The sequence below is a fragment of the Pipistrellus hanaki genome, assembly GCF_964339955.1.
Source record: "Pipistrellus hanaki genome assembly, chromosome: 9".
NCBI lineage: Eukaryota > Metazoa > Chordata > Mammalia > Chiroptera > Vespertilionidae > Pipistrellus > Pipistrellus hanaki.
The window spans coordinates 42,405,833-42,431,510 of record NC_140511.1 but is presented as its reverse complement, the minus strand read 5'-3'; the positions used below and the strand labels follow the sequence as shown (position 1 = coordinate 42,431,510).

At 39.4% G+C, this 25,678-nt stretch overlaps 1 protein-coding gene across 1 annotated transcript in view; it reads right to left on the bottom strand.

The window, feature by feature from the left end:
* The window catches only part of C2CD3 (C2 domain containing 3 centriole elongation regulator), a 109,254-nt gene that overhangs the window by 45,761 nt on the left and 37,815 nt on the right, over positions 1–25,678 (bottom strand). Inside the window, exons 14-23 of the mRNA XM_084893363.1 lie at positions 24,813–25,304; positions 19,923–20,074; positions 17,556–17,802; positions 14,432–14,612; positions 12,060–12,243; positions 10,829–11,001; positions 9,426–9,549; positions 7,698–7,966; positions 7,045–7,134; positions 928–1,530 (exon numbers count right to left, since the gene is read on the bottom strand). Coding sequence (XP_084749489.1) covers positions 928–1,530; positions 7,045–7,134; positions 7,698–7,966; positions 9,426–9,549; positions 10,829–11,001; positions 12,060–12,243; positions 14,432–14,612; positions 17,556–17,802; positions 19,923–20,074; positions 24,813–25,304 — 2,515 coding nt within the window. The remainder of the gene's footprint in view (positions 1–927; positions 1,531–7,044; positions 7,135–7,697; positions 7,967–9,425; positions 9,550–10,828; positions 11,002–12,059; positions 12,244–14,431; positions 14,613–17,555; positions 17,803–19,922; positions 20,075–24,812; positions 25,305–25,678) is intronic.

Genomic DNA, 25,678 nt, shown 5'->3' with positions numbered 1-25,678 from the left:
TTGTTTCCCACATTTCTTAGCTTATTCCTAAATCCTTTGAAACTTAGGTCTATTTCCCTGAGATGATGTCCTTGAACTAAAGAGATGCTGAACCCCTGTGCTCCCTTAGCACCACTGAGAAAACCTTCTTCAAAGTTTGTATGCTTCACTGTAATTGTTTATTTACTGCTCTATTGAGGTCAGCATTATTTCCTACTCATCTTTGAGTCCCAGGGCCAAGTACATGTATCATGTATTGAACAAATGTTTGAAAGAGAAGTACCCAGCACATAATGCCACTTGTAAAATGTTACCTTTTTCCTTTCTGCCTGTGAACCAATGTATTACTATATTGATTTTCTTTATGATTTCAAAATATACTAACCAGAGATAAAAGATATCCTAGTTTCAATAGCAGGTATGCTTTTCAGTGTATTTTAAAAACTAGGATTCTAATACAGATTCTTAAACAAGTGGTTACAGATAGTCCCCTAAATTTACTCATTACTTCATTCATATTAACTGAGTGCTTACAATGTTGTAGGCAGTACATTAGGTGCAAAAATCTGATGCATTTGGATGTACTCTATAGTTACTAAGTACAGAGCCAGTTCTTAGAGCTGTGGTGATTCCATGAGGGTAGACTGTCAGTAGATAATGCTCTTTTTAAAGCAGCCAGAAAACCTCTTTTTGGAATCTCTTTAGTTATGAGAAGCATCACTAAATTACTATTATTTTTCAGCACACAATAATGGAAAGAACACTTCCTATGATCTTGGGCAGTTATCCAACCTCTGTGAGCCTCTATTTTCATGACTATAAAATGGGTCTAATACCTACTTCACAGGATTACTGGATCTAACAAAATGTCTGAGAGGGTATCTCACCTAGTGCTTGTCATAGAGCAGGTGCTCAAACCACAAGAGCTGAGCCTGGTTCTTAACTTACCACTGACAGTCAGTGTCCTTGCTGTCCTCTCCCCAAGTCTGGACAGGTCCACATAGGCTGAGCCAATCCAACTGTCCGTATTGTGGGGCCTCTCCACATTTTCATTGCCGTAAGCCCGCCACACTTGGATCTCTAATCTCTCCTCCCTGAAGTACCAAAGCAGTGATGGACCCCTACAGATTTCTGCTTTTTTGGATGCCTTAAAAGTAACTATGACTTGCTTTTGGTTTGTAGATTCCTTAGGTTTCTTGAGAGGAGTCCAAAAGCATTCATGATCATATAGCTTGTAGCGGAGGTAGCAATATGTGCTCTTATGGATGTGCTTCTGACCAGCAAGCAGCACGCAATGGAGGGGCAGCCAGAGCCTGGGTGTGGAGATGCTGACAGTGGCTGGCTCCTCTTCATCCATCTTGACAAGATCCTTCAGGTTATTCTCAAAGCTCCAGCCCAATAGTGCAGCAGCTTCCAGCACCCGTTCTCTGTCTCCAGGATGGGTGAAGGAAACTGAAAGCTCCAGACCACCCACAATCTTCTGCATGAGCTCCAAGCCATGAGGCATGGCCCCATCTTCTGGTAAAACAATAGGATACCATCCTGTGATCCCTTATGGGAGAAAATATTTTCAATTATTGTCTTAAAAGTAAAAAGACTTACCCATTATCCACCCCAGAGCCACCATCACTCTACCACATGTGTCAAACAAAGGCCCGCGGGCCAAATCCAGCCCGCCAGGCCTTGCAATGTGGCCCGCACCGCGCTGTCATCACTGCCCTCCGCTGTCAGTTTATGACATTGTCAGTTTATGACTGTTCAGTAAACCATTCGGCCCGCGATTTAGGCTGGATTTTAGATTTTGGCCCCTTCTCTGATTGAGTTCGACACCCCTACGTCTAGCCCAAGACAGAACAGAAAACATATACTGAACAGTGCATTGTAGTTTGTTTCATCTGACCACTAAAAGGCAATGAGAACAGGTAGAAGAACAAAGTCTAGGAGTTGAAAGATCTAAATTCTCTCCTTGGCTCAGCCCAAAACTAGTGGTCAATCTGGGTAAGCTATTTATTTCTCTCAGCTTTGTTTTCCTTACCTGACAAATGGGAAAATTACTGCTGATCTTGCCTACCAGACAAAGTTGTTATGATTATTAAATGATAATGGTTTTAGAAAAGTTTTCAAAGAGAAGTACTACATAAGACCCGAAATGTTATTATGTTGTTACTAGATTCCTAGTGCATGAAATTCGTTCATGGGTAGGGTCCTAGGCCTGGCCAGCAATTAGGGCTGATCAGGGCCTTCCAGCTGCTGGCTGGAGTCTTCCTTCCCCTGGCTCTAGGCTGCAAGCTGGGGCCTTCCCTCCCCCAGTTGCTGGCTTGGGCCTTTCTTCGTTCCACACCGCCCCCTGGTGGTCAGAGCACATCACAGTGAGCAGTTGAACTGGTTGGTGGAACTCCCGAGGGGGCAATTTGCATATTAGTCTTTTATTATATAGGCTACAGGATAATATAATGAAAAAGGCAAGGGACAAGCAATCAGGAGATGTGGGGTCTAGTTCTAGGTTTTCCACCCAGGGAACTGTCACTTAGTGAACATATACTAAAGTCCAGGAATTAGATTTCAAAATAATAATAACTTCTCTATTGAGTATTTACTACGTGTCAGAAACCCCCCTAGTTTTATATATATTACTTCATTTCATCCTCCTGATAACCCTATGAAATTCTGAGGATTAACTGGGATAAGAATTCTTATTTTGTAGGAGAGAAAATGGAAACCCAGAGATCTGTCCAAGTTGTTATAGCTACCAAGTGGTAGAGCTAGTTTTTGAATCCAGGTCTAACTGGTTCCACAGTCTACATTCCACCTACTATAGATTCATAGTATCTTATCTGAAACTCTTAGGGCCAGTTTTGTTTCTGAATTTTTCATATTTTAGAAAGATAATATAGTACATAAACAAAATATTAGTAATGGTCAGTGGTCATGTAAGTCAGGACTGGTAAACTTACTCTGCAAAAGGCCAGACTAAATATTTTAGACTTTGGGCCATATGGTCTGTTTCAACTGCTCAGCTACCGTGTTGTTGTGGAAAGTGGCCATATACAATATGTAAATATTAGGCATGTGTTCCAATAAAACTTCATATAATCAGGCAGCTGCCTAAGTCATAAATAAAGACGTCTGTCAGTTGAGTAAGATTTGCAGTTTAAAGAGTTAATAAAAAACTTTTTGGATTTCACAATTATATAAAACAGACTGTGGATTGGTATAATAATATTTACAACAATTTTATGAGAAAGGTTTCATTAATTAAACTTTATGGATGAGAAAATTTAGACTTATTGAAATTAATTTGCCAAAGATCACTTATGGCTTTGTGACTTTTGGAAAAGGTCTTTAATTTTTCTGAGTCTTCCTAGTTTTCATTCGTATACTGAGGATGCTAAATATGTTGATTTCTAAGACTACTTTCGGCTTTGTCATTCTAAGAACCTATGGCCTTAGTTTTAGTAACTTCTTCCTTTTGGTTGTTAATTTCCCCACAACCTAGTAGTTCTTAACATTTTTTGGTTACAGATCCCTTTGCTATTACCCCCAGAAAATCACACAAATGCACATACACACAAAATTTCACACCATTTCAGCAATTAAGAACTGCTAGATTAGATGGTTCCTTTTGCTCTGTGTTTCAATAACTGAGATTATTAGCAAGAGGAAAGAAAATATAATGTTCAGTTTAGAAAACCTCTGGGGGAAAAAAAAAAGTCAAAGATATATTCCAAATTGTCTAGTTTTATTTCCAAGGGGTTAAATCTAATTTGTAAGTATGACATTTCCCAGATGGTGCCTATTGCCTGACAAACTGCAGTAAGTTTCAGGATAGAAACTGAGATTTCTTATGTGCCAACATCCTTTATATGTATAATTTCATTGAATGGTTCAATAATCTTGCGAAGTTGATCTTATTTCTAATTTTCAGATGAGGAAACTATGGATCTGAGAGATAAAGGGACTTTTTCTAGATCACAAACATTAAGTGACAGAAGTGAAAGTTAAACTGTATTATTAAGTTGTACAGACTTCTCTCTGTCAGGCACACAGTGCCTGTTTATTAGAATATTGCTAGGGAGCTGTGTGACAGAATTTTGGAAACTAGATTACATAACCCTAGGGAGGAAAATGGACAAGAGAAGGAAAGCATTTACTGAGTGCGCATTATGTGTCAATATTATCCTATTTAATCAATTCCAACCTTTACACTGTCTCCATCCATGAGCTAAGAAAACTGGGGGGCCCAGAGGACAAGGTCACTTTGTCGAGGTCACCAGGCTAGTAATAAGTAGGACAGGACCACTAATTCCAAACTGCCTTGGTGGTTGTATCTTCACCTCATGTCCTTTTTAACCGAGAGAAGATAATTTAGAAAAAAAGAATGTGGGAAAATCCAAGATGGCGGCATAGGTAACACCTAACTGCATCCTCACACAACCATTTCAATAAAATACAACTAAAATACAAAATGGACATTACCCAGAACTACAGGAAAGTCGACTGACTGGAAATTCTACAACGAGAAGGAAAGAAAAAACCAGAAGGGAAAGCAGAGGAGCTGTAAAAGCCTAAGGTATGGAGACATGTTGCGCGTGCGGAGAGGATGGAGCCGGAGAGGAGCGGGAGGCTGAGTGCCTGGCTGGCATTCCCTAGTGGGAAGGAGATAAAAGCTCTGGACTGTGCTGAACCCCAGTTCTAGGCCAGACCCTGGGGATCCAGGTTCATACAGAGGGAGCCTGGGCTGTAAGGCGGAAACCTGGGGGAGCGGCGAAAGGAAGTCCCAGAGGCACGCACATTGCACGCAGAGAACGGACAGTTGACCGTGCTGCTGGATTGCCCTAGTGAGAAGGAGACAAAAGCTCCAGACTGCTCTGAACCCCACTTCCAACCCCACTTCCAAGTGAACTGAACTCCAGTTCTTGGCTCATTTGCGGGGAGCCTAGACTGTTTGGTAGCGGGTGAAACTCGAGGGCACCTTTCTCTCAGAGGTGCCTCCACCCTGAAACTCCGCCCCATCCAAGCTGAACACAGAGACTTTTAAGGCTACCAACTCAGGGAAGCTGCGAAAATGCCGAGACAAGGAAACAGATCACAAACGAAAGAAAGAAGGACAAAAAGCGAGTTCAAAACCACGCTTATAAGGTTTTTCAAGAATTTCCTAGAAAAGGCCGATAAAATAAAAGAGACCTATGAGGATATGAAAAGGGATCAACTAGAAATAATAAGAAATAAACAAGAAATAATAAGGGATCAAAAAGAAATAAAGAACACATTGTCTGAAATAAAAAATATTATACAGAGTCCTAAAAACAGAATGGGAGATCGCAAGAATCAAGTCAAACATTTGGAACATAAAGAGCCAGAAGACAGAAGCAAGAAGACAAGAGAATCCAGAAAGTTGAAGATAATGTAAGAAACCTCTGGGACAACTTCAAACGAACCAATATCAGAATTATGGGGGTCCCAGAAGAAGAGAGAGAGCAAGATACCGAAAATATACTGAAAGAAATAGTGACAGAAAACTCCCCCCACCTGGTGAAAGAATTAGACCTACAAGTTCAGGAAGCGCACAGAACCCCAAATAAAAAGAATCCAAAAAGGACCACACCAAGACACATCATAATTAAAATTCCAAGAGCAAAAGACAAAGAGAAAATATTAAAAGCAGCAAGAGCAAAGCAGGTAGTTACTTATAAAGGAGCACCCATACGATTGTCAGCTGATTTCTCGACAGAAACCATGCAGGCCAGACGGGAATGGCAAGAAATATTCAAGGTGATGAATAGCAAGAACCTATAGCCAAAAATACTCTACCCAGCAAAGCTATCACTCAGAATCGAAGGCCAGATAAAGAGCTTCACTAATAAAAAAAGCTAAAGGAGTTCATCACAGCCAAACCAGAATTATATGAATTGCTGAAGGGTTTTTTTTCGGAAGAGAAAGAAAATAAAGATAAAAAGTATGAACAACAAATACGTAACTATCAACAAGTGAATCTAAAAACCAAGGGAATTAAAAAAAATCTGATTAACAATATTAACTGTTGAATATAATAGAATCAGAGGTATGGAAGGGCAGTGAACTGACAATTCTTAGGGAAAAGGAGAGTCGGGGGTGTAGGAAGAGACTGAACATAAACTGTGCACCTATGGATGAGGACAATGGGGGGTGGGAAAAGGGCAGAGGGTGGGGTGGGAACCTGGTGGAGGGGAGCAATGGAGGGGAAAAAAAAAAAAGAGGAACATTTGTAATAATGTGAACAATAAAGATTTATTTAAAAAAACAAAAACAAAAACAAAACAAAAAAAAGTATGTGAAAATCTGGATTTGATTTCCAGTAGTGCCACTCACTAGCTGTGTGGTTTTTGCCAATCACCTCGGTAGCCTAAGTTTTCTCTCATCTATCAATTGAAAAGTATAAGATCCTGTATCCCTGCCAGTCTTAAACAAGATTTAAGAAAGTATTTTACCAAGTGCTATACAATGTAATAGATATCACTGTATTTATTATTAGTAGTATCATTATCATTATCTTTCCTAGAGGAAGATGTTATGAACTTCTTTGCTTTATTAGAAAAACTTTGAAATGATTAGGAGAAGACTTAAAATGCCTTTTCTTTTCTTTTTTGTTAATCCTCACCTGAGGATATTTTTTCCTTTGTTTTCTTTTTAGAGAGAGTTGGAAGTGAAGGAAGGAGGGAGGGAGGAACAGAGGAAAAGAAAGGGAGAGAGAGACAGAGAGACATTGATGTGGGAGAGACACATTGCTTGGTTCCCTCCTGTACATGGCTGGGGACTAAACATGCAACCAGGGTACATGCCCTTGAGCAGGAATCAAACCTGTGACCCTTTTAGGTACGTAGGCCTATGCTCTAACCACTGAGAAATACAAGCCAGCGCTTAAAATGCTTTTGAGAAAACTTTTGAGGTACTTTGGGTAATTCAGAAGCATGTGTTACAGGGTCATATTTTCTTTTGCATATTTTATGGCAGCTAGACAAGTTGGTCTCTTATAGGGAAGTGAATGGGAAAAGGTAGGATTAGAAAGTGATAATCTAGGATCCTTACCAGATCTCTTGATTAGCAATTCTTTTGTTGGAACCTTTACTACTCCAAGCAGATACTTTTTTAATGACTGGATACTGGTTATATCACTGGCTGTCAAATCAAACAAACAAACAAAAAAAATTATTTGGTAGTCTACTGACTAACGAGTTTGTATTTACAGTATTTTCACATAACACTTCGTTTATACTCACTAAATCTTAGTGTTAAAAGATGCTTTAGAATCATCTTGCTCCAATCAAATGCCCTTTATATTGTTTTAATTAAATTAGTCATATATAATCAGTATGTGTGTAATTTTAAATAATTTTATTTTGAAAAAATTCAGGTATACAGAAAGTCTTCAAGAATATTACAATGATAGCATTTCCTTAATAGCATTTCAAGCAAAAAGAGGAAGAAAAAAAAAGAATATTACAATGAAATTCACCTAGATTTACCCACTTTCATCCTGACACATTTATCTTTCTCTATATTCTCTCACACACACAGTCAATACATGTTCTACTTATCTTCATTATACCCTTCAGAAGTTAAGTTGCAGAGAACATAATCCCTCACCCCTAAATACCTCAGCATGTATCTTCTAAGAAAGATATATCATTCAAAACAGAGTCCCTTTTAATTATGATTGTGATGAGCCACTTGGTGCTCACCTGACTTGGTATCTTCATGATAAATGGCAAAAGTGACCTCTGCGAACTCCAACAGCTCTGCCAGGAAACAGGCCTCTCCACTGCAGTGCTGAGTTACTAAGTTACATGAGAACTCCGTGTGATGGGAGAACTCAGGGCAGAAGGTACAGGCCACTGGGCGGGTTTGGCGCTGTTCCCCCTTGGGCAGGAAGGAGAGATGAATGGTGACAAAGGCATTGACCCCTACTGAGGCACTAAACTGCAGAGAGGGTTCCTGCTCAGCCAAAGCCCTGTAGGGGAAAAGAGTGGACAGGAGAAGAAAGAAATATAAAAAATCAGCTTGCCTGCTCAGAAAACATCTCCACCATTTCTATGAGGCCAAGAACATTAAGTGACCGTATTTCCTATCTAGGCTTTTGGCAGTGCCAGCGTGCTTTCTTAGTAATCTGGGTTCAGAGTGTATGTGTGTGGGGGTGGAATAGACAGCAGTCATCTGTGCACCAGAGTGACACTTCACAGATACTTCGTTGTTGGCCAATGTCCTTTAGCCAAAGGCTTCCAGGAACCAACTACAACTGAACAAGTTGGGCTTATTGCTCACTGTAATAGGGAGAACACACGCTGTGGGAATCATGGGGCACCTTTATAAGAAGATCTCAGAAAGGACTTATAACACTGGGCTCATGTTAAGTGATTTGAAGGAATGTGTTTAAGGAAGTGGGGCTTTGCTTTGGATTGATATTCTTTTTTTTTTTTTTAATCCTCATCCGAGGATATTTTTGTCATTGATTTTTAGAGAGAGTAGGAGGGAGAGAGAGAGAGAGGGAGAGAGAAAGTAAGAAAGAGAGATGGATTGGTTGCCTCCCATGTGCTCTAACCACCGAGCAAGTGAGAAGGCTCACTTCAGAGCACCTGCTATCTGGATACCAGAGTGAAGATCCAAAGGAAGAATAAGTTTAGAGTACCAATAATTCCTCTCTTCAATAAGAGGCAATGTAAAACTTATTTCTGACTTTATTATATTCTACTGGCTAATAAATGTAGCATTAATTATCTATACAAATGGAAATAATCACAAAAACCTATATATAGAAAAAGTGTTCCAGGCAGAGAAAACAGCAAGACAAAGGCCCTAAGAGGAAAATGAGCTTGGTGTGTTCAGAAGCAATAAGAGGGCCAGAGTGGAATCAGCAGAGGGAAGACTAGCAAAAAGAGATGAGGGGCCTTACCACCATTTTAGGAAGTCTAGCTTTTACTTTGAATGATATGGTGGGTTTTAAATAGAGACATGTCTAATAAAAATAAGTAAATAGAGATGTGTCAGGATCTGACTAAAGTTTTCCTGGGATAACTGGCTTCTGTATTGAGAAGTGACTTGAATGTGAACAAGCTAGAAAAATAGAAGCTGGTATTCTGAGACAGAACATGAGGTTACAGGAGAGTTGCAATGACTCGTCCTGGCATCTTTTGAGAGTGTGAGTATGACCGTGGGTATTAAGTGCTTAAGTAGGGTTGAGGATAAAGTTGTTGGACAAGGTTAAGGAATTAAACTGCTGATAACAGTTAAATAATAGTAAAGTTTGCAAATATTTATTCACTTATATTCTTATATGCTTTCTTATAAAAAAAAAGTAGAGTTGTGGTTAATGAGTGGAAATTGTACACAAGAAAGTTTGTGTATCCGAGCATTGTATATCTTAAGGACTGCAGTGAAAAAATGTTTGAAAATTGCTTTCTAAGGGAACTTACTTGGCTGCTGCTTGCAGACCACAGGCTCTGATAATCTGGACTGAGATAGAGACAGCTCGGCCAGCAAGAACTCCCTCTGCTGTCCTTGGAGTACGCCTGTACCTCAGGCCCACATCTAGTAAACCTGAAGAGTCAGGAAAAATGAAAACAAAATAAAAATGTGGGTTGGAAGAATCTCTGTTCTATCAAGTCCCAAATCCTGCTTAGGAAGGAAGGAAGAGAATAAACACTATAATCCTAATGAACAATAAGGGTCCTTAGCAGTGAGGTAATCTGTCCATGGGTCAGAATCACATTACTGTACTGTAGGATTAATAAAGATAGCACGGCTGTGTGGCTCAGTGGTTGAGTGTTGACTTAAGAACCAGGAGGTCATGGTTCAATTCCTGGTCAGAGCACATGTCCGGGTTGTGGGCTCTATCCTTAGTGTGGGGCATGCAGGAGGCAGCCAATCAATGATTCTCTCTCAACATTGATGTTTCTATCTCTTTCTCTCTTCCTCTGAAGTAAAAAAATATATATTAAAAAAACACACATAATAATTGTTACTATTTATACTTTATATTCAAGATTCTATAGCTTAGAGATTCAACTGCCTGCCAAAATTATTTATCTAACAGAGGGAGAACTTATATCCAGGTTTTCTAAACTCCTACTTATTTACAGAATTGAGATGAGCTCTAGCTTTTCTTCTTTTAAACTTTTAAAAGGTTTCTATATCCATATTCCTATCACCCTGCTGCCACTATCATGTGAAACACCACTCACATACCATCTTTTTTTTTAAGGAACAACAGAACAAGCTGATCAGTGAGCACCAGGAGGAAATAGTCTTAATCATGGCAAGATAAAACCTTTGTTTCACAGATACTCCCCAGCAAGCTTATACCATAACTTAATAGGCTAATCCTATTAATCTATTATGTTATGTACTTGGAGGTTGGGTCATCCTAATGGAACCATTAGGATAGAATTCAAAACTTCAAATTCTAATTAATTCCTTCTCTTCTATTACTGTAAATTCCTAGTTCATATTAAATATATTCCACCAATTCCACATCTGCTTATGTTGCCTTGGAATAATAACTCTCTGAGTATACCTATATATGGTAATACTTAGGATTTAGGCTGCAAGGGTTTATTAAACACTTGCTAATTTAAAGGTGAAATGAGACAAGCAACATTTATATAGACAGTGTATGGAAGTATAAATTTTCCAAAGCTGTATGCAAAATTTGGAGTGTATATTCTACACAGATTTTTCTAAGAGAAGGTGCCTCAGTTTTAATCAGATTCTTAGAAGAGCGAATACCACAAAATGTGAAGAAACACTGATTTAGAGAAAAAGAAATATTTATACATAATGACTTTGAAAGGGAAAAACAAAAATAGTCCTCAATTACCTGATGACTGGTTCCTCAATTCTTTCCTGTTCTCCAGCCTGGGGGTTAAAGGGAGATTGAAGGTCTGCATTCCCACATCCTCACGGTGCTGCATGGTTGCCATGGCACAGATCCTCGATAATGGCAAGGTTCCTTTGGCGACCATCTGGTCTCTCACATTAGGATAATAGTATCTGTAAGCAACAAAAGCTCAAGCTGTTGGTTGGAAGAATTAGGCAGATAAATGACTCAGTCTGCTCTTGGGATCAACTTTGGAGCCCGATCTGTACTGTGGTATACAGCTGTGATTGTGTCTGGCTGGATTTACTGCCCATTATGTAGAGGTGGAACCCAATAAATTCCTGTGTTCAGGATAAAGCCCAGCTTCCCCCAGGCATTCTGTTTGAGGTATCTGCATCTGCCTTGGACTTCTGAGAGCAGCCACTCCTGAAAATATCCATCCTGCAGTAGCAAAGTGGTTCTAGGTGGAGCAGTGCAAATTTCTTTGTCTTCAGGCCCACGCCACTCAAATTTGGAGGTGTAATGAGGATCTGTTAGTACCTACACTATTTCCCTCTCATCTCAAAACATCCCATTCCTAGATCACAAAGTTATCAAACCTAATTTCCACCTGATTCTATTTAGGAAAAAGTTCTGGCAAGTGGCTGTACTCTTCCCTACTTCTGTTCCTGATGTTGGTAACTCTCCTTTCAGAATTATACTTTCTTAGTCATTTTAGTTGGCTTCTTGGGGATGGGGATGCAAGGGAGGAGTTTGAACACCTGTTTTAATGCTATTATTTTTTCTGGAAATTGCCAAAGTTTGTGACATAAGTGGATTTATATTTATGAAGGGTACTCTTCTGGTGGTGGGAAGAATAGATTATAAGAAGTGAGTCTAGAAGGTCATTACATTAATTTAGGCATGATCTAATGTGGGCCTGAATAAATAAGGCAGTAAGATAATCAGAAAAAGGTGACTGATACATTTGAGAGAACAGTAGGAGGTAAAACTGATAGAATTTCACTTATAAGTAGTGGTTAGAAGTATAAGATACTCTGCTTTCAAGAGCCTAATAATTGAATAGATTTCAATAAAATCTGGACAACAATCATTAACAAACACAAATAATATAAAACATGGCAAAAAGGACTGCTTAGCTTCTATATAATTCAACTTAGACTAGTTATGGGAAGCATGCTCTATGCTTGTGTATTTCCTTCCAAAGCACAGGATTGGTTCTCCACACTACCTGCACCAGATTTCAAATTGGACTCCACCTCCGGGCACAAGTGCTTGTGCAGAGAAGGCACTGAGTAGGAGCCTTTGCACTGGAACTTCTGCTGGCAACAGGAGAGAGTGATGGTGCTGACTATTAAAGATGGGATCTGGAATACAGAGTGTGGTTGCAGATCTGAAAGGCTTCAGAGTGATTCCTTTGGAAAAGAAAAGCAATTCAGAATAATCAACACATCATTTAGTGTTTTATATGTAGTAAGACAGTATGTTAATATCCAATATTATTCAATTTTATTCTTAATATTTCTATAAAGAAAACAAAGCAGGTATTATTACTCCTACTTCACAGATGAGGATATGAATGACACCTTGGTTTACATGATGAACCTGAAGGTCTTAGGACTGTAAGTCCTATCAAGGTCCATTTCCCTAGTAGTTATGGTACCTAAGGTCTCATCATAATACTGAAGTAAAAGATCCCTTTGTTGGTGGACAATGAATGAGGGTTTCATTTTATCCACATCTTCACCAACACTTACTAGTCTCCTTTTTTCTTTCTTTTTAATTTTTAAAAAATATATTTTTATTGATTTCAGAGAGGAAGGAAGAGGGATAGAGAGATAGAAACATCATGCCAAAACCGGTTTGGCTCAGTGGATAGAGCGTCGGTCTGCGGACCGAAAGGTCCCGGGTTCGGTTCCGGTCAAGGGCATGTACGTTGGCTGCGGGCACATCCTCAGTGGGGGATGTGCGGGAGGCGGCTGGTCGATGTTTCTCTTTCATTGACGTCTCTGGCTCTCTATCTCTCTCCCTTCCTCTCTGTAAAAAATCAATAAAATATATTTAAAAAAAAAGAAAAAAAGAAACATCAATGATGAAAGATAATCATGATTGGCTGACTCCTGCATGCCTCCCACTGCGGGGTGGGGGAATCAAACCTGCAACCCCAGCATGTGCCCTTGGCCAGAACTGAACCTGGGACCTTCAGTCCAAAGGCTGACGTTCTGCCCACTGAGCCAAAGCAGCTAGGGCTCTTATTTTATTTTATTTATTTATTTTTTTAAATTATAGCCATCTTAGTGGTATCTTATGGTTATTTTGATTTTCATTCCACAAATGACTAATGATGTTGAGTATGTTTTCATGTGCTTATTGATCATTTATATGAATTGGGAGAAATCTTTTGAGATCTTCATTCATTTTAAATTGGATTGTCTATTATTGATCTGTAAAGTTCTTTATATATTTAGGGTACAAGTCTGTTATTTGAACCCTAAAACCAACATTGGTAGTGCTTCCCCAGTTATTTGGTGACATGCTCAGAATGGCAAAAAAGTCTGAGTCACCCGACTTGCTCATTTCAAGATGAGGTTAAAAAAAAAAAAAAAAAAAAAAGGCAATACTTAGTCTTCTTATTTTAGCTCTCAGAAATGACAAGACAGATATGGTAGGAGATAGTGCAGTATAACGCAAGCAGCTGTGGAGCCAATGGACAGGGCATGAATGTCAATGTTGACAATTAATTGTTAGTAAGGTGGCCTTAGTCATTTCACACTTCTGAACCTTGTTTTCTCTATTGTAAAATAAAGAAAATAGAACCAACCAGAATATGTTGTTTTTAGGCTTTAAGATTATGATCTACTATGCTACACACCTGAAACTAAAACAAAATAATAGTGAATGTAAACTATAATTGAAAATAAAATTTAAAAGAAGATTATGATCTATGTGAGGTTTGCATATGTACATATTTTCTCCAGGAGCAACGGTTCAGTATTTCTAAGTTGGTGTTCTTAAAGACATTATAGAACATAAGTTCCATGGATAATGAGAATCAATGGTATGTTTATAGAAGATTGAGTAGGCTGCCTGGCTGGTCTGGTTCAGGGGTTGAGTGTTGATCCATGCACCAAGAGGTCACTGGTTCGATTCCTGATCAGGGCACATACCCTGGTTGCTAGCTCGATCCCCAGTAGGAAGTGTGCAGAAGTCAGCCAATTAATGTTTCTCTCCAATCAATGTTTCTCTCTCTCCTTCTCTTAGAAATCAATAAAAACATTAAAAAAAAAAAAAAAAAGAATGAGTAGGCATGCAAATGATATAAGATGGGACAAAATGTAAATAATTTGATGGATTTAGAAAGGGTACACAGAAGTTCTCTGTACTATTTTCACAACTTTTCCATAAATTTGAAGCCAAATCAAAATAAAAAGTTACCAAAAAAATGTTAAGAAAAGTAAAATAAACACTTAGCCTATCTCCTGTATTGCCCAGTAAGACTAATTTTTGAGGAACACAAAACTCACTCAGGAAAAAAAAAAATTCCTAAGTATACCCAGTAAAAGAATTAAACAAGAATGAGAAGGCCTAATCTTCTCCACCTACCATTTTCAAGGAACTCAGGTCCTTTTAACACACTGGATTGTGAATCTTGCACTGGAAAGTAGTACTGAACATAACAATCTGCTTCTCCCCAGACTGTGGTCTGAAGAGGGACTAGCCCTTTAACCTTGTCTACGTGGAGCTCAAAGTGGTGCTCCATCAATTCATTTCCTTGGTTTTCTGCCTATTAAACAAAACACAGAGAGACTGGTGAGCTGTAAACAGTAACTTGCTTAGAATATTGTTGCTTCTCTTATGAAGTCTGAGTATAGATGAAGAAATAAGCATAATTAATTGGCCTGTACTAAAATAGATATTTAATTTTCATTATGTATAAATCTCACAACTGCTCATTGTAATCAAATCAAGCTGGATTTACTCTAGATTATGAGACTGTGAAACCTAGAATGTAATCCAGTACATTAATGAAGTGAAAAACAAATATGATTATCTCAAGATAGGCAAAAAAAAAGGCATTTAATAAAATTTAACACCTGTTCCTAATTTTTAGTAAACTTAAGAATAGAAGGTTATTTTCTTAATAAAATAAGGAATATACATTTGAAATGAACAGGAATTAATTTACTTAAATGCTATTTTTGATGAAGTTAGGAATGATACCAAAACTGTTTGTCAATGGTCTAGCCGATTTGGCTCAGTGGATAGAGCATCAGCCTGTAGACTGAAGGGCCCTAGATTCGATTTTGTTCAAGGGCACATACCTAGTTGCAGGCTTGATCTCGTTCCTGGTCTGGACACATGCGGGAGCCAACCAATTGATGTGTCTCTCTCAAATCGATGTTTCTCTCGCTGTCTCCCCTCCCTCCCTTCCACTCTCTAAATATCAAAGGAAAATTATCCTCAGGTGAGGATTAACAACCCTTCTGCCCCCACCACAAAACTATTCGTCAATGGTAAGGACTATTTGGGGAGGTAGTGAATACACTGTTAGTGAATAACTAATAACTAATAATGCAGTAGTAACTAGTAGTAACTTACCATGAGCCAGGCACTCTATTAAGCCCTTCACTTATATTAGCTAATTTAACATGCATAGCTAACAACAGTGGAACTAGGATTTGAACTCAAGTAGTCTAATTCCAGAGCCAAAGTTCTTTACCTTTATTCTGTACAGCAGACACTAGATAATTGATTATTAGGAATGTTCAAAAGGGGAAGACAGGACTCAGATAAGGTCCAGAATGTATCATTTATACATGTTTAACATTCAATACATTTGGACAGAGATTGCATTAAGTCTTTGCTTTGAAATCTAAAAACGCGCATCAGCAACACCTGCTCAAAAACCTTCCAACAGAAACAGAAACCTTACAATTTGATTTCCCAGAGAAGAAAAATATAGAGGGAAAAAGCCCTCTCCAAATTACAGTGCCTTCCCAAATTGGCCATACAGTATAATAGTAATTTAATAATTCAGTTCTGTAGATGCTGAATTGGGTGAGGGGCTTACGAATGTAGGAGAAAAAACAACTATTTTATTGATATCCAACATTTCAAGGATTTTTGTGTTCGTAGGAAATAATTTTTTCTAACTTTCTACACTACATAACACTTGGGAATATAGGTGAATTTTTAAATTTGTGCTTTTATGTCATTTTTGAATAAAAATAAAACACTACTATCTATTGATAGACACTAATATCCAATAAAAACAGAAAAGTTTAGAGTTCATAACAAATAAGTAATAACCTACTAATAGATACTTTCCTAATAGTTCTTTCTTTGCTAGAAACATTAAATGTTATTCAGATTCAGATTAAAAAATATAACATATTTAAATGGTGTGGAGACTGAGATTTAGCTATACTGGACCCTAAGAGACAACAAATGTAAGATACAATAGGACATGATATTATGGACTTAAAAGTCAGAAGACCTATATCTGAACTCCAATTCTCCCATTCTTAGCTATGGGATTCTGGACAAATAACACAACCTCTTTGATTTTCTATTTCATCCTATATAATACGCTAAGTGTCACTTGGCAAAGTCAACCAATCAAACAAAGTGTAATATGCTAATGATATGCAAAGGCCACTCAACCACTTGCTATGACGTGCACTGACCATCAGGAGGACAGAATTTGACCAGTCAACCAGTTGTTATGATGTGCACTGACCACCAGGGACAGATGTTCCAACTGGTAGGCTAGCTTGCTGCTGGGGTCCAGATGATCAGGACTGAGCAAGATGGGCTGTACATGCCCTGGAGCCCTCCCATGGTCCCCTTTCAGATGGTCAATCTCCCATGTCTCTCCCTGATCCCAATCATGCACTAGTGGAGTCCCTCAGCCTGGCCTGTGCCCTCTTGCAATCTGGGACTCCTCAGGGGATGTCAGAGAGCGTTTTGGCCTGATCCTGCAGGCCAGGCTGAGGGACACCAATGGTGCACAAATTTGTGCACTGGACCTCTAGTCAAGTATAAAAGAGAATGAAAATAACCTACTTCATGTAGGAAAATAATCATGATAAAGTACTTTCTTAATTGTACAGCACTATAAAAAATAAATTACTTAGAAAAGCTAGGAACTTGACTCTAACTTTCCAACATGGATCTGGTCAAGAAAAACAGAGTAAGATTTTGCTGGCTTACATTTGGGATCACTCTTTATCCCAGAACCCCCATTTTTTTCCTGGATTACCTTTAAAAGTTTTTTTAAATTAAGACTATTTTTTTTTAGAGCAGCTGAGGTTCACCCCAATATTTTAAAAAGGCAATTAAATTAGTAAACTAGAGGATTAAGATCTAGTTGTCCCATTAGATTTTCTTCATAAATTCAAGGAGCTCAGAGGGATACAGATATGCATTTAAGCCATAAAAGAAAAATGATAATGTTTCCTTTGATCTATCATAAACACTTAAGTTCAAGTATGTTCTTTTGTTAATCCTTTCATTACTGAAATAAGAATTTGGGGCAATGGTGTCACTAAAACACGTTAGATAAAATGAGATTATGTACTTAAAAAATTTGCTAAGAGAGTGCATTAAGTGTTCTTACCACACACACAAAAGGTAACTACCTAGGTGAAGTGATGAATATGTTAAGTAGCTTGATTTTGATAACCATTTTACAACAAATACATACAATCAAGTGTTCAGTCATTACCACTTCAGTGGATGCTTTAGATAGCTGGTCCAGTAAATGGGCAGGCCGTGGGCTGAAGGGAGGAAGTGTTCCTTCTTCATTCTTCAATCTCTGTAGTGCCATTATCTGATCTGAAGAACCCATAGCTAAAAAGACTCGAAGACTCCCGTTTTGCTGGCCTGAGAACACATCAATCACAGGCATGTAGCTGTCAACAGCAACAACTGGGAACTGAGCATCAAGCAGCAGGCGAGAAATCTTGGGATCTCTAAAGGGGGAGAAATTATACATGAACAAATAACAATTATCAATTATGCCATAGAGTTGCTTCATTTCTTACTTGGCTCATTTTCTCAGTTTGTCAAAAATGTATCTACAACTAGAAAAGTAATAGTGGCTTGAGAAAACATGATACTATTCATAATACACTAAATAAAATTTACCAGGCATGATCTGGACAGGTGTCTCGTTTGACTGGAGTGTTGTCTTATACACCGAAAGGCTACAAGATCAATTCCTGGTTGGGACACATACTTAGGTTTTAGTTTGTTCCCCAATCCCAGGGGGGATGTGTGTATGGGAGGCAACCAATAGATGTTTTACTCTTATACTGACATTTCTCTCTCTATCCCTTCCTCTCTTCCTAAAAATCAATAAATATATCTTTGGGTGAGGATTATGGGGAACAAATACCAGGCAGTAAGTTCCAAATGTAGCAAATTGAAGGCAGAGAATGTGTCTGATTTATCTCGGTATCATCATGGTCCTCAGTAGAGGTCTTCTGAATTGCATTATTTTATAGGTAGGCAGTATGGTCAACTAGAAAAAGTATGGATTTTGGAGTCTAGTGGGTAAAATTTGGATGATATTACCAATAATACCACTTACTGAGTGCATACTATATGATAAGCACGTTACAGTTTCTATAATCCTTCTAATATTGCAAAGGGTTAATATTATCCACTATTAATAGACAATAAAAAGTCCAAATGCACTTCATGCTGAATCTTTGCTCTGCCCTTATAGCTGTATGACACTAAATAATTAATTTAATCTGTAAAATGTAGGTAATAAAACTTCCATCAGCTCAGTGGATAAAGCGAAGGTCTGCGGACTGAAAGGTCCCAGGTTTGATTCCGGTAAAGGGCATGTACATTGGTTGCAGGCACATCCCCGATGAGGGTGGGGTGGGGTGGAGGTGGTGCAGGAGGCAGCTGATCGATGTTTCTCTCTCATCGATGTTTCTAGCTCTCTATCTCTCTCCTCTCCCTTCCTCTCTGTAAAAAACAAAACACAAAAAACAACCCAATAAAATATATTAAAAAAAATAAAACTTCCATCAAAGGACTGTTGTAAGGAGTAAACTAAAATAACAAATATAGGATAATAACTGTGATGCCTGGCATAACTAGGTAAGTGCTCAATCATTGGTACCTAGCATTGTTTGCTCTCTCGGCAAAAGAATGGGGTCTAAAGGAATGAGAAGGAAAGGGGAATATCAGAGCAGACTAATATCATAGCTAAAAAAGGAAGCCAAAGTCCAAAGCCTTCAGTTGGCAGGGGCATCCATGAGTCTGGCAGTACCCCTTAGCCTCTCTATTCTTTCCTATGTTGCCCTAAGTACGTAAGCATTCAGAGGAGGCTTACTCATTTATTTTCCCACTAGATTCTTACAATTGCTCCAGGAGGGAGACAGATGATCTACCCTTAGCCTCATTTTATAGATGATAAAAGGTTCATATGAGATAGAGCTCACAACAGTGCACCTTGAATCAAAACAGAAAATGAACAGTCTGTACTGCAGGTAGAAATTGCCTTCAGATAAAATCAATACCCCATCTAGGTGTTGGGTAGTGATAAGTGAGGTATAGTAATCAAATCTGAAGGTCTAAAAGACAATACTGAGCACAGAAATCTTTCAAATAGCTGATGTGAAGAATACTAAAGTATTTTATGATAGAATAAACCATTAGTTTTGTGGTAACCTTTGGCAGTTGAGCTGCTTGGTGATGACGGTGGACTCTAGAGCCAGGCTCTCTGGATTCTACCTGTTCTACTACTTACGATATAATGACATGTTATGTAACTTCTCTGTGCCTCTGTTAAATCACCAGTAAAATGGGGAAAATAAAAGTTACCTGCCTCAGAGGATTGTTGTGAGGATTAAATGACTTGATGGGATAAGTAAGGTTCTTAAAATAGGGCCTGAAATATGGTAAGCAGTTTCTATAAAACTGCTTTAACAAAGGAGAAAGAGCAAAAACTATGGTGAAATTGACAAATTCGTCCAAGGAATTACAGCCATGTTTTCAAACCAAAAGAATTCCTCTTCAGTCCATACAAAGTTAAAGATGTAAAATAAAGAATACTCCAAAAGATCCTATTTACTTGAATGACATGTAAAACTGATGGAGGGGGAGTTTCACCAGCCCGAGCAGCTTGTCCTGTCCTGGGCTCCGCACCTTGTTCCAAGTTTCGATTACCATCACATTGTTCTTAAGCCTTTCCAAGTATTTGGGAGACAGAGAGACAGGAATCACCTGGGGAGAGGAACAACAAGAAACAAAAGCCCACACCTGAGACAAAATAATTAACTTATACTTTTATTCAACACACATTTACTGAAAGCCTACTGTGTGCCTTGCACAGTGCTAAGAGCTGAAGACATTAAAATAAAATCCAACCTACATCCTTAGTTTGAAGCCACAGTCTGGTGTCAGAAACTAACATATATAAAGGCTATATACAAAATGGCACGAATTCTCTGGCGATAAAGGGGCTTCAAGGCTAGAGAAAGTTGTCAGACAAGTCAATCATGGTGCCTGCAAAGCTCATTCAATCTTTGTAAAACAAAATGACCCATCTGTAAACTCTTGGTAAAAGACTGATGTTTTTGGAACAAAAGTGACTACTGACTAGACAAGCACTGAGCACCTGATCAAAGGGCAGCCAATCCACTGGTTAGGGTGGTATGGCCCAGTGAAGAAAGCTCTGGCCAATAGATACTATTGTATCTTACCTAATAATAGAGAAACATGTAAATTGGCCATACCTCCACTATGCCCACAGCCTATCAGGGTGAGTATGCAAATTAACACAACAAAGATGGCAACTAATTTGCATACATACACGGGTCCTGGGAACTTCCTCAGCATCCAGGTCACTCCCAGCCAGCCATCGGAGTGGGAAGGAGCCGAGCTTGCAATTGGAGGAGGGCTGCTTCCCAAGCCTAAAGCCGGGGGCGGAGGCTTTAGGCTTGGGAAAGGGCTGAGCCTGGGACCAAATGCAGACCATCTGGAAGTCAGTGCTGGGTTGTCCATCTGCAGCCTGGCGACCTAGCACTGAGTGTCTAGGTGGCTGAGACCCAGAGAGTGAGTCAGGGTCTGATCTGCAGCCTCAGTTGAAGCTGTTGATTGGTGTACTTACCTCTCTCTTTCTCTCCCTCTTTCTGTTTAATCTTTGCCAGCAGCCAGACTTTTCTTTCTCTCCTGGCCTCTGTGGGGGCTTACTGTTAAGCCCTGCCTCTTTGATCAGGCCCAGAGATAGCCCTGGAAATGACGACTGGCATAAGAACCGACCAATGAGAATCAAATCTGGGTGCTGTGGGGAACCAATGGCTGCCTAGGGGGCAGAGCTTTTGATGTTGACTGGCTTAGGAACTGACCAATCAGAACTAAAGGTGGGTGCTATTGGGGAGCCAATGGCTGTCTAGAAGGCGGAGCTTTTGACACTGACTGGCATAGAAACTGACCAATGAGAATAAAATCTGGGTGCTGCGCAGAGCCAATGGCTGCCTAGAAGGTGGAGATTTTGATGCTGACTGGCATTGAAACCTACCAATCAGAACCAAATCTGGGTGCTATGGGGAGCCAATGGCTGCCTAGGACAGTGGTCGGCAAATTTCGGCTCACGAGCCACATGCAGCTCTTTGGCCCCTGAGTGTGGCTCTTTCACAAAATACTACATGTGACTGCGCACATACAGTGCGATTAAAACTTTGTGGCCCATGCACAGAAGTTGGTTTTCAGCTCTCAAAAGAAATTTCAATTGTTGTATTGTTGATATTTGGCTCTGTTGATTAATGAGTTTGCTGACCACTGGTCTAGGAGGTGGAGCTTCTGACACTAACTGGCATAGGAACCGACTAATCAGAACCAAATAGGCTAGCAGAGGAGGGCAGTTGGGGGTGACATCAGGTTTGCAGAAGAGGGCAGTTAGGGGTGATTAGGTTGGCAGGCAGAGGCAGTTAGAGCAATCAGGCAGGCTGGCTGGTGAGCAGTTAGGGGCCAGTGGTCCCGGACTGTGAGAGGGATGTCTGACTGCTGGTTTAGGCCTGATCCCTGTGGTGACAGTTGGACATCCTATAAGGGGTTCCCAATTGGAGTGTGTGCAGGCTGAGTTGAGGGAAACCCCACTCTGTGCACATATTTTGTGCACTGGGCCTCTAGTAATAAATAACAAGGCCAACTGTTCATCTAGATTTTCAGTGTAAAAGGACTCCAGAATTGGCCAGCCAACTGTTAGTTGAAAGAAAAAAGATAAGTCACAAAGAGAACCAGAGCTCCAGAGTCAAGAGCAGGTCAGTCAAATTAATAACAGAATCAAGGGCCCACTGATTTGAAGGAACCCAAACTTAGAATAGCTAACAGGAGAAGAGAGAGAAACCTAGTGATGAAGCTAACAGAAAACATAAGAGGCAAAGGGGTAAAATCAGAAGAACAGATCTACTTTTGTATTTATCTAAGACACTTCAATTACATAAAGTACCATGACCAGATTTCTAGTCCTTGAAACCAAAAAAAGTACAACGCATAACCTAACCTACAAATAGGGAGATTTCAGAAAGAGCTTCTGGGAGAAAATAAACTTAAATCTTAAGGATACGCAGGAGTTAACTAGCACTAAAAGCTCTGCCTAGTAGGAGTTATGAAAGCTGAGAGGAAATTCCAGGCAAAAATACATATAAAGACACAGAGGTAGGAAAATAGAATACTCAGGAAATACAAGAAGCTGAGCATAGCTAGACTATCTAATTCATATTATAATTTACTCAGAAGGTAAGAGTGGAAACTGGAGAGAATAGACAGTTCTTAGAGGGTCTTATAGTCCAACAAGGATTTGGACTTTATCCTAAATGCTATGAAGAAACATTGAAAGGTTTGAAGCAGAGGAGTAAAATATTCAGGTTAGTGTTTTAGAGGTGCTTAGGAAGGAATGGACAGGGAGTGAACAGAAACAGGTAGCCAATCTGAAGGCTATTTAGAAAGAGAGAGAGGGCCAGAATGAAAGCAATGACAATGAAGTAGAGATAAGAAGATATATCCAGAGATAATTAAGGTTGCAGTATCTATGGGACTTCGTGAATAATCCTATATAATAAAGAGGTAATAAGCAAATTGACCCTCATGCCCTCACAAGATGGCCACCCCCACATCACAAGATGGCCTCCACAAGATGGCTGTCTCCATGTCATCACAAGATGGCTGCCCCCATGTTAGCACAGGATGGCCATCCAAATGTCGTTACAAGATGGTCAGCAGGGGAGGGCAATTGGGAGTGATCAGGCCTGCAGGGGAGGGCAGTTGGGGGTGATTGGACTGACAGGGGAGCAGTTAATTAAGCCAGCAGAGAAGCAGTTAGGGGGTGATCAGGTTGGCAGGCAGGTGAGTGGTTAGGAGCCAGCAGTCCCGGATTGTGAGAGGGATGGCCAACTGCTAGTTTAGGTCCAATTCCACAGGGATCAGGCATAATCCGACAGTTGGACATACCCCGAGGGATCCCAGATTGAAGAGGGTGCAGGATGGACTGAGGGATACCCCTCCGCCCCCAGGCCTCTAGTTATATAAGAAAGAGTAAACTTTTAGGTTCTACTTGGGTTTCTGAGTAAATTATAATATGAATTAGGGCAGACAGCAGGGGGGAAACAGATATGGAAGGAAAAATAAATCTAGATTTGAACACATTTGAATTTCTTCTTTCATGCACACATAGGTATTCAAAAGTATTGAATACCTATGATATGAAAGGTGATGTGGTAGATGCCAAGTTTAAATGCTTTTAAGACATCGATCGAGGTGGTGACAAACAGCAGGCAATAGGATATAGAGATGTGAAACTACCGGAGACTGTATGTCCTACAAAGAAGAGTAGAAAGTCATTTTCACATAAATGAGAGCTTAAGCTGTGAGAGTAGATGTGTTGACTGTGGGGAAAAGGTTGGTTTGGCCAGGCCAGTGTGGCTCACTGGTTGAACGTCGACCTATGAACCAGGAGTCAGTGCAGTTCCTGGTCAGGGCACATGCCCAGGCTCGATCCACAGTAGAGGACATGCAGGAGGCAGCTGATAGATGATTCTCTCTCACTGATGTTTCTCTCTCTCTCCCTCTCCCTTCCTCTCTTCAAAATCAATAAACACATTAAAAAAATAAAAAGGTTGGTTTGGAAGAATTCCAACAACAATAAATAGGAGATAATTATTGTTATTTTTTTATTTTTAAAAATATATATTTTATTGATTTTTTTGCAGAGAGGAAGGGAGAGTTAGAAACATTGATGAGAAACAGCGATTCAGCTCCTGCACAGCCCCTACTGGGGATGGGCCTGCAACCAAGGTACATGCCCTTGCCTGGAATCCAACCCAGGACCCTTGAGTCCGCAGGCTGATGCTGAGTCAAACTGGCTAGGGCAAATAGGAGATAAATAAAGGTAAAAGAGAGAAGTGCTGGTGTCACCACCCTTTTCCTCTGACTCAATAACTATTGTAAAAAAGGACAGTTAAGTCAAGAAAAAATATAAGAGATTAGAGTTCCAAAGATCGAGAAAGAAAACTAAGCAATAGCATGAAATTCTATAGAGAAAACAATCAAAATGAGTACTGAAATAAGTAAAAGAATAAGTCAGTGAGGAAAAAAATAATAAAAAAGTAAAGGAGAGATTGGAGGAACAGAAAGGAAAAAGAGGAAGTTTACCTGGTCAAAGCCCTAGAGGAAGCAGCAAGGAATAGAATTCAGAATTCAGGTAAAAGAAATAGTGGGGAAATGAGACAGAACAGAAAGAAATAAAGATACAAAGTTTAAAAATGCTGGCAATATGTTTTCCTCTTCCCACCCAATAGTGGGACTGAATTTACATACCAGAAAATTACAAAGGTCCCTCCCAGGCTGTACATTCTAGATTTCTTTTACTGGTACAATGGCATTAGAATTTGGGAAACATACTTGTCTCCCATCTCCATACATCCCTAATAGATATGAAATGTTAAGATATGTAAAAAGTTACCTGAGAAAAGTTAAAGACTGGTTGTGTTGTGCTCCATGCGATGACAGATCTGGTGACTTCCTCTGTGCTGAAGAGTTTGCAATTTAAATAAACATTGCATGATGGTGGTTTCTCAGATTCTTCAGTAATGAAATCTTTCCCATCTGGCACCATCAAAAGCACATGTAACAGCAAAGCACTCTCTTCGGTTGACCCATTTGTCTTATTTATCAAATGATGAGAAGCTGGCATAGCCGTGATGGTTGAAGGATTTGGTGCAACAGGGCTTAGTGACTTTGGGTTGGGGAGTATCAAATTCTGTTCTTCCTTTGCAGTTTCTTCATGAACTTGATTTAGGTCCTGTAAATTTTTGGTGCAGGTAACATGTTGGCTAGATTCTGACGGTTTCTTATCTGGGCTTATAAGAGTAGAAAGTAGGGTATGTGGGGTGCTATTACTTAACTTAGTCTTGACACCACTGAAATCCTTATCTATAACAAGCTCCACAGTTACCTATAGAACACAAAAGAAAGGGAGTAAGTAAGAATCTCTTCTAGAATCAGAATCAGAATTTTGAAGCTAGATGCAGCACTGGATTGTTATGAAATAAAATAATTCATCGACAAATGCCAGAATAGTAAGAACATTAGTAGACTCCATATACATTACCTTACCAGGATTAAGAAAAGCTAGGGAGATGATTTATCAGTAATATAAGATGAACCTGGAACATCAACTTGTGCCAGAAAATAAGGATAGAGATATATTGAAAGGATACAGAATCCAGTTGAAGGGGATCCCACTGGCCAAGACTGGGACTATTGGAGCATCTAAATGAGTAACAGTAATGGATTACAACCAATTAAATAATGTAAGAACCCATGAGT